The following is a 14020-nucleotide window of genomic DNA, read 5'->3' as shown; positions in this document are numbered from 1 at the left end:
AAGGAAAACATGCCCTTGCCACTGCAGAACTCCAGAGGAGGCATATCGTGAAATGTAAAGATGGCCCCTGGAGTTGTGCAGCAGCTGGGAATAGTATTTAATATTTTTTCTCATTTCTCATAAAATACTATTTCATCTTACCAAAAAGTTCTCGTATATATGAACAAAATTTCCAGTAATTTGAACCATGACTTTGTATTGCATTTCTAAATAATGAATCTTAATTTCAAGCTTTCTTACATTATTTTTGAAAACTTATTTTGAAACAATTTTCAAACTTGTAGAAAAGCTGCAAGAATTGTGTAAAGAGTGACTCTCTTACACCTTTTACCAAGGTTCACCAGTGGTTAGCATTTTACCTTCTTTGCTTTATCATTCTTCCTCTGTTTATGTACACATTGATTTTTTTCTTAATTATTCTTAAGTAATTACTCTCAAGTAAATTTGCAGACATCCTTCTCCTCTGCCCCTATTTACTTCATTGAGTATTGCAATGAATAAGAATAATCTCTTAAATAGGGGTGCCTGGGTGACTCAGTCAGTTAAGTGTCCGACTTCAGCTCAGGTCATGATCTCACGGATCGGATGGTGGGTTTGAGCCCCGCATCAGGCTCTGTGCCGACAGCTCAGAGGCTGGAGCCTGCTTCGGATTCTGTGTCTCCTTCTCTCTCTGCCCTCCCCTGCTTGCACTCTGTCTCTCTCTGTCTCTCAAAAATAAACATTTAAAAAAAAAATCCTCTCCCAAATCATAAAAAAAAAAAAAAGAATAATCTCTCAAATAATCACAAAAACCATTATTAAATTCACGAAGTTTCACATTGATGCAGTACTCCTGTATAGTCCATATTCAAATGCCATCAGAGTTCTCCATTTTATCCTTGTAACAGTTTGTGTTTTCTTACCAGGATCCAGTCCAAGATCATACATTGCATTTACTTGTCCTGTTTCTCTAGTCTCCTTTAATTTGGGACAGTTTCTGAGCCTTCATTTGTCCTGTGTCATATGATATCTTTGAAGAGCATGGGCAAGTTATTTTAATGTAAAATAATACCTCTTTGGTTTTTTCTTGTTTCCTCAGGACTAGATTAAGGTTATACATTTTTGGCAGGGATACTACAGAAGTGATGTTATGTCCCTGCCAGTGAATTACATCAGAAAGCTCTTGATATTAATTTGTTTCATTATCAGTGATGGGTCACACTGATAAGGTCCACCTTATTTCTCTACAGTAAAGTTACTGTTGTTTCTAATAAATAATTTGTGGAGAAATAATTTGGGCCTATGTAAATGTCTGATTTCTTGTTAAACCTAGTTCCACTAGTTTTAGCATTCACTGGTTGTTCTACAACTTGAATCAGTTTTTACTTTGATGATTACTAATGGTAATATTCCATTAGGTTTAATGAAGATATCAAATTTAACCCTGGATCTATTTCTTAATATAAGAAAATTGTTTTTTCCCCTTTGAAGTCCCAAGTTTTGGTTGTCTATGTTACAAACTTTTGATAATTTAGAATATCTCAAACATAGGCAGAATAAGTATTTAGAAAAGGAAGAAGTGATTAAAAAATTTTTTTTTGAATGTTTGTTTATTTTTGACAGAGAGAGAGAGAGAGAGAGAGAGAAAGAGAGACAGAGCATGAGTGGGGGAGGGGCAGAGAGAGAGGGAGACACAAATCTAAAGCAGGCTCCAGGCTCTGAGCTGTCAGCACAGAGCCCAACGCGGGGCTTGAACTCACAGACCGTGAGATCATGACCTGAGCTGAAGTCAGATGCTCAACTGACTGAGCTACCCAGGTACCCCAGAAATGATTTATATAAAATATATTTGTATTCTTGGGGCACCTGGGTGGTTCAGTCAGTTAAACATCAGACTTTGTCTCAGGTCATGATCTCTCAGTTCCTGAGTTTGAGCCCCACATCAGACTCTGTGCTGTTAATGCAGAGCCCATTTCAGATCCTCTGTCCCCCTCTCTTTCTGCCCCTCCCCTGCTCTCTCTCTCTCTCTCTCTCTCAAAAATAAATAAACATTTAAAAAAAAAGTGATATTTTCATTTTATGTACCATGAATAGCATATCCTTTTTATTTCTCTGTATTTCACTTTTGAAATATTTTATATTCTCTTTATATGGTTAACTGAGCTTGGGACATAAAGCGGTTTCATCATACTGTGAATGATAGATTTGGAGCCCCAAAACTTTCAGATTGATGACCTAGTATAAATTACTTGCATAACTTAATGAACTTTAGCTTACTACTCACTTGTAAAACCAGGATGATAATTCTTTACACCTTGTCTGTCTTGTGGTAGAAATGTCATAAGGTAGAATCAAATCCTTATTACCAAACTGCTGCACAAATATTTAGTGCTGATTGTGAAAATACTTTTTGCTACTCTAAAGCTGCGAGAGGGGGAAACTCTTTTAAGTATTCTCTTAGTAAATTAGCTTGGGCCTTTGGTATCCTTTTCATGGCTGTTGTTCATGTATTTTCCTCCTAATAAGTGGCATATAGAAATTTATTTAGTATAACTTAGAAGTCTCAAATAATAGCTTATTTTTCGATGATTGGAATATATTAAAAAATACATTTTTTGAACTTTCAATTGAAGTGTAAGATAAATACAGAACAGTTGAATAGCTCATTGAATTTCACAAATTGAATACTCCAGTATAACCAGGACCCAGATAAAGAAATAGAACATAACCAGCACCCCAGAAATTCTGCTTCCGTTCTCTTCTTTCTTCCAGCGTAAACCTCTAGTCACTTTTCTCTGACTTATAAATCAAAAGCAAATTTAGGTCTTACTTTTACAGCTATATAGATCAGGGATCAGCAAACTTTTTCTAAGAATAAGCAGATGGTAGGTAATATTTTAGGCTTTACTGGCCAGAAGGTCTTTGTCTTAATTACTCATCTCTGTTGGTGAAGTCCAGAAGTAACCGTATGACAGTATGTAAACAAATGGATATGGCTATGGGTCAATAAAACTTTCTTTCCAAAAAACAAACAAACAAACAAAAAACCCAGGAGGCAGGCTGAATTTGGTCCATGGGCTGTAGTTTGCCAATCCCTGGTGTAGATCAATGTCCAGCTAGGCTAGCAAGAAATTAAAAATCAAAATTTTCCTGGATGGTAAAGGGAAATGGAGAAAAAATGGCTAAGAAAAAAATACCACTAGAAAGGGGACAATACTCTCTGTTTTCATTTAGATGATAATGATATTGAAATGTTTACAGTATGCCTGACATTGGCTATATTGAGACTTTTACATGTGTGTTAACCTTCAGTTAATACAGATGAAGGATTACAATCTATAAAACACAGCAGTCTATTTTCAAAATGAAATTTTAAGGCAACTTTAGTTTTTTATTAAAACAGATGCTATACAATTGAATGTCTGTAGCTTAAGTACTAAGTAATAAGGAATTTTACTAGATGAGACCCACAACAGATTTTGAAATTATTATGAGACTTTTTTATAAATGAGGAAATTAAGTCTTAAGACATTAAATGCCTTATCCAAGATCACAGAGCTAATATGTGAAGTTGTTGGAATTCAAGTCTAACTCCACATAATAAATAAGGAATGAATAAATGATTCTGATCCTAGATTCTTTTTTTTTTTTTTTAAGTTTATTTATTTATTTTGAGAGAGAAAGGGAGAGAGCATGAGCAGGGGAGGGACAGAGAGAGGGAGAGACAGAATCCCAGGCAGGCTCTACACTGTCCGTGCAGAGCCTGACATGGGGCTCCAACTCACAAACTGCGAGATCATGACCTGAGCTGAGATCAAGAATCACACACTTAACCAACCGAGCCACCCAGGCGCCCCTGAGTGTAAATTCTTTATCCTAGATTATATCGCAGATGATTCTATTGGTTTAAATAACAGCAGAAAGTATTGTTCATGCTTTCCGTTATCTCAGCTGTTTTTTACTACTTTTGTTTATGCTATATTTTAACAAGACAGTGTTTTTATTGTCATATGTATATTTTTTTCTTTTCTCAGGAACCACCAGAAATGGAACTATTAAAATTTTTCAGGCCAGAAAACACTACAGTTCCTTTAAGACCGTCAGTAGAGCAGCTTTCTAATCTCATTAAAACGAGTCTTCACTATCCAGAATCATTTAATCATCCATTTCATCAAAAAAGGTCTGAGGCTTATTTTTGTTAAAATTTTTCTACATGCGCACACCCACGCAGAGACTCTTATTTATTTAAACTATAGCATTAACCCAAATATTGATGAAGAAATTTAGAATAATATTGAGTATCTGTAAAGTGCTCTTAAATATTTTACCCTTTACTCTGATTACTGTATGTTGCACCTGTGGTTAGAGATGGCTATTTGCCTTAGACACCTCAATTGCCAAAAGTTTCTGGTGGGCAAGTTTATCACTAAGTCAAAAACAAGGAAAAAATATGTTATTTGTTTTTGTGTTGGACACAAATTAATTGTAAGAAATGACTATAGTATAGACTCATCAAACAGTTCAAGTTTTAATAGCATCATTTACTTAAGATTTACTAAGTGCCAAACTTCTTGGGGAATGATGTTCAGTTCAGTTGAACGATGAAGTTCAAACTGTGTGGGTCTACTTATACATGATCTTTTTTATTGTAAATGTGTTTTCTCTTAAGGGTTTTCTTAATATTTTCTTTTCTTCAGCTTCTTTTATTATAAGAATATAGTATATAACTCATATACCATACAAAATATGCATTAATAGACAGTTTATGTTATTGGTAAGGCTTTGGGTCAACAGTAGGCTATTAGTAGTTAAGTGTTAAGGTAGTCAGAAGGTGTATATGATTTCCGATCGTGTAGGCGTTGGTACCCCTAACCCCTGTATTGTTCAAGGGGCATCTGTATTTGCAATTTTGGTAAGTAGGTTGATTATATAAACTTAAGGTTCTGTAAATAAAAAGTCCTAAATCAGATGACACTTCAAAAAGTTGCTGGTTTGCAGGTATAAAAACATGGAGAGAAGTCTATTAGAATCAGTCTATAAGTGAAAATTGAAGGTATGAATTTTGGTGAAGTCACCCTGGGTAGGGTGGGGATGAGGTGGGATAGAACAAAAAGAGAACAGTGACCTACAGAACAGTGACATCTGAGAGAAAAGCTAAGGAAAAAGAAATCCGTGAAAAAGACTTGTTGAGAAGTAATTAGGAAGAAAAGATCAATGAGAAAGTGATATCTCAAAAGTTCAGTGAGAGAGAAATGGGTTAACTGTTTAAAATGCTGCAAAAATGTCAAATAGTAAAAGGATGAAAAGGTTACTTATTGGATCTGACAATGAGTGACTACAGTCATTTCCTCCCCACCCCCCACAAAATTAACACCCAAATAACCAAACTACCTGTATTCAGGAAATAAAATATTGCTAGCATCACAGAAGCCCGCTGGTACTCCCTCACAGTCACTACCCTGCCCCCCCCCCCCATATTGGTAGTCATTTCTTTGCTGCTTTTTATAATTTTCCCAACTAAGTTTATATGCATCTCTAATTTTGATTTTCATGGGGCATTTTTTGAACTTTATTATATAAGTGGAATTATACAGAGTATCTTCTTTTTATGTCCAGCTGCTTTCATTTAATATTATGTTAGTAATTGTCAGCCACTGCATGAAGCTATAGCATTTTCATTGCCATATGAATATGTTTGAATGCACTGGAATAATTTACTCTCTTGATGGACTTTGGGATTATTTTCATATTTGAGCTATTTTGAATTCTGCTGTGAATAATCTTGTGTATAATCTCTTGGTTTATGTGAACTTGCCCAGCCCCCCTTATTTTTGCATGCTTATCTAGGAATTTTTCCAAATAGTTTGACCATCTTGTACAACTCACCAGCAGTTCCCTTTGCTTCATATCTTTACCACCACTGTTGTCAGATTTTTAAAAATTTTAACCATTTAAATTATTTATAAAATTCTTTTTGCCCAGGTCTTAATGTTGCTCTAATATGCAGCTGTAGTTGAGGGGGAAGATGGTATGTTTTATCCCTATCAAGTCTGTCATGACTTCATGTACTTTCATGGGAAATTTGGATTCCCTGATGTTTCTTTTTTTTTTTTTTTTAATGTTTATTTACTTATTTTTGAGAGAGTGGAGGAGGGACAAAAAGGGAGAGGGAGAGAGGGAGAGAATCCCAAGCAGGCTCCACGCTGTCAGTGCAAAGCCTGATGCAGGGCCTGAACTCATGAACTGTGAGATCATGACCTGAGTCAAAACCAAGAGTCAGACACTTAATGACTGAGCCACCCAGGGCCCCCCCCCCACCCCACCCCGATGTTTCATTGTAACCCATTGTTCTACTTTATCAGACCTATCCTGCTTCATATCTTAGATTCCATGGGGTTTCTTTTTAACCGTAGCAGTTAAAACCTTGGCTGTACTTTAGAGGTAAGGATATTTAGGAATTGTCCACATGATTCAATTGGAGTTAAAAAGCATCACAGAATCTGGGAATCTAGCATGGAATTATGTGAAGCAGGGCAGGTTTGATCAAACTAGAGTAGAGTGGTGGGTTAAAAATAAAACATCACAGAATTAAAACTGTACACAAAGTATGTGAAAACAAGGCAGGCTAGATAAGGATGAAATGTGGCAGTTTTTTTCCAGCCCTTGCTGCCCATTAGAATTACCTGGGGAATTTTTAAAGATTCTAGTGCCAGTTAAATCAGAATCTCTTGGGAGTAGGACCCAGGCATCTGTATAATTTAAATGTCCTCAGATGATACCAGCATGCACCTGTATCCATCACTGTTGCCACAGAAATGCTTCACAACAAACCACTCCAGAATTTAGTTGCTTATAAGGCATTCTTATACTCATGGATCCGCAGATCAGTTTACCGTTTGGCTGCAGCTCACCTTCAAGCTGTGGTTGGTTGGGTTCATGTCTGTACCACGTATATTTTGGGCTCAGTGCAATGGGCAGCAGCTACTTGGATATGTTCTTCTTATGGCATATCTCTGGAGTACAAAGGTGAGTTATACTGAGATAGCACATTTAAGGCTTTTGTTTGCGTCAAAGACATTAATATTCCATTGGCCAATTAGCCTCACCTTCACATCAACAAGAATGACTCCTAGTCCCACAGTGGGAAGTAAATAATGGCTAGGGGAGTAAATAATGAAGTGAGGGGAGTAAATAATGGCTAAACAGTAATTATAGTTACACCGCAGCCACCAAGATGGAGAAGCACTGATGTAGAGGGCCAGAGTGGTTGGTCATCCTTACAAAACTAAGAATAGAAGTGTACTTGAGTGAGAGAGCTGGAGAAATGGGAGATGGTTGTCAGAGAGTGGAGTGACAGTATTATTTCAGAGGTAGCTATTTTAGGTGACTAAAAAAAAATTACAATATGGTTAAGGAAGGTAGATGGATGAGTTTTGAATAGTACTGATGGTTATGAGGTGGTAAGAATTTGGGAAGGTGTCGAATGAGTTATCTACTTAGTAAAGTTGTCAGGATTGAAAAGAAGAAAGCAAATTCCTGCTGAAGCTTTTAACTGAAGCCAGTAGATGATCTGGAAGAGAAGCCTTCGGGCAGTGTCTCTCACGTAGGTGGTATGCCTCTGCTTCCCAGACGTGTAAGATGAATGGGAGGTGGGAGGTCAAGCAGATGGTTCCCTCATCTTTACCTCAGATATTTCAAAATACTCATCCTTTCTCCCTCCCCCAAAGAATCTGCTGTACTGAGTTACTATTTTTGGTTTTAGTATTTTAGTATGAGGACATAAAAAAAGATTAAAAACCATGGAGTAATATGACCCAAAAATGGATGTTTTGACAGAAGGGGTAGGAGGAAGAAATCATCAAGAAGTGGCATTGAGAACTACATTAATGATACATTCTGACCCGAGATATGGAAGCTGTTGGAAGAAACACAGCATCTAATGTTGAGAGGACTGTAGAGGAAGCCGTGTATTCAGCCAAATTTCAGTTAAAGCAAGATATAGAAACATAGAGATTAAGGGTCTAGGGGAGTGTTCTTAATGTAACATAGAAATGTGGGAGGGAATGCGACAGCAGGAGGTTTGGTTATGGCAGTAGCACACGGATCATACAGGAACAAGTATATGAGGAAGAATATTTGACCAGAGATAACAGAGGTGAAACACTGGGTTTAGCTGCCATAGTTTTCAAAATAAGAAGTCACATTAGACATTGTTTATGGAGCTTTTGAGCATTATTCTCAGCACTTAGCATATTTGATCTCACCTAATCATCATAACAAACCCAAGAGGTAGGTACAATTATTGTTCCTAGTTTGCAGTTGAGAAAACTGAGTACAGAATTATTGAGTAGATATTTGAACCTTAGTCAAACTGTAGTATGCTTTTATTAATGCTAAATTTGGTGGTGGGGGGATAGTTGTCAGCAGTTTGGTCTCTAGGGACTGTTTGTGCCTCATCAGATTAGCATTTTTCAAAGACTATTAGTATAAAGTGTTTTTTTTTTTTTTAATTAATTAATTTTGAGAGAAAGGGAGCAGGGAGAGGGGCAGAGAGAGAGAGGAGAGAGAGAATTCGAAGCAGGCTCTGCATGAGAGAGACCATGAGATCATGACCTGAGCCGAACTCAAGAGTTGGACACTTGGGGCGCCTGGGTGGCTCAGTCAGTTGAGTGCCGACTTCAACTCAGGTCATGATCTCACAGCTCATGAGTTCGAGCCCCACGTCAGGCTCCGTGCTGACAGCTCGAAGCCTGGAGCCTGCTTCGGATTCTGTGCCTCCCTCTCTCTCTGCCCCAACCCCAGCCCACTTGCATTCTGCATTTGTCTCTCTAAAAAATAAATAAACATTAAAAAAAAAAAAAAAAAGAGTTGGACACTTAACCAACTGAGCCACCCAGGCACACCTAGTTTTTACTATCTCTTTATTCTTTGTGTTTATAGAATAAAATATTAATACTAGTATGTAAGCAGGCTTCATTTGTGCCCAGGTTATGTCCATTTATTATATTCTTGATTTGAACATAACACCAGTCTATTCATATATCCTCTTCTGTCACTGCCTGTCCTTTCTGTGCTTAGTAATACTTTAGTAATTTATTAATTCTAAAGTGATAGGAGAAACTAGGTTACCTGAGAAAATGTGTCCACTTAAAAAGGCTTTCCTCATAATTTGTTCTATAGAAAGAATTTTCATATTCTCTGTAACACAATGGCTTTTATGCAAATTTGGTAGAAAAGCAAATGTCAATCTAGTCCAAGTTCCCAAAATAAAGTAACTTTCAAGAAACGTAAAGAGAACAGGATTAGTTGTTGGCATTTTCATGATTTATTTTTTTCTTCATTGATCTGAGTTTTACTTTTGTTTTTCATTTTGAGAAATAACCACTTAGAAACACTTGGGTGTTTTTTTTTGTTGTTGTTGTTGTGGGGTTTTTTTTTGGTTTTTTTTTTTTTTAGTAGTAGCTATAATAAATGGAAATAAGATGGTTTTGTGGATGTATATATTCTGGGATTTAGTATGCAAGTATTGTAGTAACAGGTTTTTCTTATATACACAAATAATTTGTCTTGAGTGATTTTGGAACTCAGTTTTTTTCCCTACTTGAATCTAATTAGTTTTAAGGAGACTGTTAGGTATTCTTAAGTGTTATTTTCAAGATAGCTGATTTAAAAAAGAAAATACACAGCTTAACCTTTTCATTTTTCTTCCACAGCCTTTGTTTAGTACCAGTCACCCTTTTACTTTCCAATTGTTCTAAGGCTGATGTTGATGTAATAGTTGATCTTCGGCATAAAACAACAAGGTAAAGATGTATTTAGTGCAAGATTGTTTTGTGGCTTAAGATTGATTTGAGAACAATTTATGGATATAATTACCTAATGTGGATAGAGAAAGTTTATTCAGGTGTGCCCTGGGTGTTTGGTTTTACAGAAATGTTACAGAAGACTTACAGAGGGTTGTCTCAGCATTACAATAGTGATAAAATAACAAGCAGTTTCCAAAAGCAGCAAATTGTTTTGATTGGAGACAGAATTTTTCAGAAAAGTTTGTTGGTGATAAAAAACTCTAAAATTGAATATCAGCAAGTTTGTGATAGAAGTTTTTTTCAGGTTTTTTTTTTGTGCGTGTATGATTGTAAAATAATACCCCAAAAATACAGGTACATACTTCCATATCTGATACCTCAAGGCTAGATGCTTTTTGGAATTCAGAAATTTTTGGATTTTTGGAAAAGTAATATGAAACGTGAATGGATTACTACTGTATAAACTAACTCCAAATAGGATCTGGGGCAGCTGTATGGAATCCAGACACGTCCTATGTATGATTATGTGTGTCATAAATTGATGCCTTATTGGTAGATACTGGGTTCCATTTTTCAGCATTATAAATGGTTTCAGTATTATAAGCATTCCTGTATATGAATTTTTTTTAGGTACAGATAACCAATTGGTTAAAAGCTGAGGTTTGAAATCAGGTTCCATTATTTCCCACCTGCTGTTGTGAGCATTAAATGCAATAATGCTTGTGCCTACAACATAGTAACTATTAATAAATGTTGACTATTAGAGCAATAGTAATACTAGCTGTTGTCATTGTTGTTATTAAGAAACAGTTGGCTTCATGAAAAAGTTTCTAGAAGTAGAATTGCTAGATGAAAGGGATGTGTTACTGAGACTTGGGGAAAATTTTTATAAAACCCTTCAACTTACCATTTTCCTTCTCCCACATAGTCCAGAAGCATTGGAAATCCATGGATCATTTACATGGCTTGGACAAACACAATATAAACTTCAGCTTAAAAGCCAGGAGATTCACAGTTTGCAGCTGAAGGCATGCTTTGTCCATACAGGTGTTTATAACCTTGGAACACCTAGGGTATTTGCCAAGTTATCGGACCAAGTTACAGTGTTTGAAACGAGTCAGCAGAACTCCATGCCTGCTCTGATCATCATCAATAATGTGTGATGACTTGCAAATTTGTACTGAAATCCACAAGAATCAGTTTTATTTTACTGAATGGGTTTTAACAGCAGTATTTGTTATACCTAACTTGTTATGGAGGTTGGTGTCGGGTCACTGCAAAATACTTTCGACTTGTCAATCTGTTGATGATGCAAAGCACGTTGGACTGAGAATACTCATATTCTTTTTTTGTATTTCTTTAAACCCTGGTAATAATTTACATGCTCATAATACGGAATTTCAACATAGCCACGCACCTTATTAAGCCCTGTCTTAAAAACCAGTGTCTAAGTCTGCTGTTACAACATATTGATGGTATATGAATATTACCAGATGATTTTGAGGAAGGAAAGGCCTTGTTGGTGATACTCCTGTTAAGCCATTAGTCTATAAATTCCAGCTTTACTGTGAAGTTCTATAGAGTGTTAAATACGGATTTTCCTGTCTTGCTTCACACAATTCTCTAAAATACATTTTGAACTTTGGTTATAGAGTCTTCATACTTCAGTATCTGGTGGTTCCTATGGCTTATACATAACTTTGTAAAAAGAAAAAAATTTTTTCTGATGCTTTGAATATAGTTTTGAAAGGAGTTTGACTTTTTTTTCCTCATTCATCTCAGTATAGGGTGCACTATTTCACAATATGAGATTTTTTGTCATTTAAATTATCATATTCTTTATTATGTAACTTTAACATTTGAGTTGATCTGTTTAAAATATGAATCTCAAGTTAATTAAAAATAAGCTTTTCAAAAATGTATTATATTTATAACAAATGTAAATAGAATAAAGACATGCTATTCACTGTATAGATTTATTAGATGCCTTTTTTTAATTCTGAGGACATAATATATTCTTTATTTAAAATGAATGCTAACCATATTAATTATAGCAGGAGAAACTAGTTTCCTGAGAAAGCCTTGTTTCCAAACATGAAGTACAAGGCTTTGTTCCAGTAGTCCTTGGTGGCCATGTTTACATGAGCAAACAAATTTTGTCTTTAAATATGTCATGTCTGACACCCAGTTACAAATTTGGAGAATTCTTTAATATCCTGGGAGAAAGGAAGATCATGCCTACTGAACTATTGAAAATAACCACATTGCAGACTCTGATGCTGGGTATGGTAGACGAGGTGATTAGCCTTCCTGCTGAAGAAAAGTAGACTCTAGACAAAAGAGATGAAAACCTCTTACAAAAAACAAAGTGTTAACAGTATAGTCAGTTATTAGTGGACCAAAATCTAGAAGAAAGTCTAGAGGGGAGAGACCAACATTTGAGGCTACTTTGCCTTGGGAGTGTTTATCTACTTAGGAAGAAGCAGCCGATGCACAGAGCCTTATGTTTGACATATTTTGAATCAAATACAGGTCAGGAGAAATCATCAGAACTTCTGAAGCAAGGAGACAGTATTTGGAAAATAGGCACAAGAAACTAAGGGACCTACTGGGTTCAGTGAGAAAATTTTATGTTTATCTGGAGTCCCAGAAGGAGGAGAGAGAGGGTAGGGCAGAAGTGGTATTTGAAGAGAATCTCTGAGAATTTTCCAAGATGAACACCAAATTACAGATTCAAGTGGTTTAGTAAATCCCAAACAACAGAAATATAAAGAAGCCTATATCTGGATGCCACGTAGTGAAAATGCTGGGAATTAAAGAAAAGGGGAATACAATCTTGAATACAGAAGACAATTGGTAGCATAACTGATAGCATACCTCGGAATAAAAATAATGGAAATCAGAGAAGGGGGGGGGGTATCTTCAAAGGGCTGAAAGGAACTAACTGCTAAGCCAGAATTTAAACTCAGCAAGAATACTTTCAAGAATGGAAATGAAACATATTTTAAGACAAAACCAGAGAGTTTATTTCCAGGTGGCCCTAGGATAATGATGTCTACCTAAATCTTCACCTTTCCCTTCATTCTGCAATTAAGTATACAAATCAAGGAGAGCAAGTGAAGCCGCACCCAACTCCTACTTTTAGCATAACTAGACAGAGAATACTACTAACTTGAAATTATCTGTACATGGAGAATCTAGCACTGAATTGCAGCAAACTGTCTCAAGCATCTACTACAAGCCTTTGTAGAGAGGAGGTGGGGAAGACAGGAATCCAGAAGGAACTGTGGAAAGGAGCCAAGAGAACACAGGGGTTAAGGGCCAGCGGAAGTCACTTTCAAACAATGTCTACCCTCACTGCAAAAGTACTCAGCAAGAGGGGCACCTGGGTGGCTCAGGCGGTTAAGTGTCCTGACTTCGGCTCAGGTCGTGATCTCACAGTTCTTGAGTTTGAGCCACGCGTCAGGCTCTGTGCAGACAGCCTGGAGCCTGCTTGAGGTTCTGTATCTCCCTCTTTCTCTGCCACTCCCCTGCTCACGCACTGTCTCTCTCAAAAATAAACGTTAAAAAAAATTTTTTTTAACAGGAGATCTGGCAGATGGAGCTCTGATGACAGGCTTTGCAGTGGGGCCTCTTAGGAGCAGCAAGAAACGGTCCATTCATCAGGCAGCTAAGGAAACGGGAATAACCTTATCAGTTGGCTACTTAGGAGAGTATTGAGTATTATGAGGCTTGTGCAGCTCAAAGAACTTTCAATCTCAACAAATTTTTTCATTAAGTTTCACACCCTTAGGCCTGATTTCCAGAAGACTCCATTAAAATGCAAATAACCTGTGAGTGCCGTAATAACCAAATCGATAAGATTCGTCAGGCTGCTTGTAAGAGCAGGTCTCGGCTCCCGGTGGCAGGGGACACAGGAACAGTGCCTAGAAGGAAGGTGAGGAGTGCTGGTGGGAGGTGCAGGGGTGGGGGCAGGGATTGGAGGAGCCAAAGAGAAACTTGATCCATCTGATGCTTTTGCTAGTGTCAGCGCTGTTTGATAATATCCCATTGCTTGTTTCCAGGGTTATTGGGCTGTAGTTTTGGGCCTCAGAAGAGTTTGCATTCCCTGTGTTTCCCCCCTCCTCCCCAGGTTTCTGTTTTGATCTTTAAGCTGTGATAGAAGTCAGCTTTACTAACCAACAGTTTGCACTTCCTTAGCTGTTGAATTAATTATGCTGTACTTGGTGGGAGGA

General features: G+C 36.9%; 1 protein-coding gene across 3 annotated transcripts in view; it reads left to right on the top strand.

Moving 5' to 3' along the window:
- The window catches only part of TRAPPC8 (trafficking protein particle complex subunit 8), an 83964-nt gene extending 70730 nt beyond the window's left edge, over nucleotides 1-13234 (top strand). For all 3 annotated transcript variants that reach the window (XM_007093056.2, XM_007093055.2, XM_042962981.1), the window contains 3 exons: nucleotides 4014-4159; nucleotides 9693-9782; nucleotides 10714-13234. In XM_007093056.2, the coding sequence (XP_007093118.2) occupies nucleotides 4014-4159; nucleotides 9693-9782; nucleotides 10714-10948 (471 nt within the window). In that variant the 3' untranslated portion in view covers nucleotides 10949-13234. The remainder of the gene's footprint in view (nucleotides 1-4013; nucleotides 4160-9692; nucleotides 9783-10713) is intronic.
- Nucleotides 13235-14020: the final 786 nt, after the last annotated feature.

This window comes from Panthera tigris, chromosome D3 (assembly GCF_018350195.1).
Source record: "Panthera tigris isolate Pti1 chromosome D3, P.tigris_Pti1_mat1.1, whole genome shotgun sequence".
Lineage (NCBI taxonomy): Eukaryota > Metazoa > Chordata > Mammalia > Carnivora > Felidae > Panthera > Panthera tigris.
Note: the sequence above shows the minus strand (reverse complement) of the source record. Positions and strands in the feature narration are given on the sequence as shown.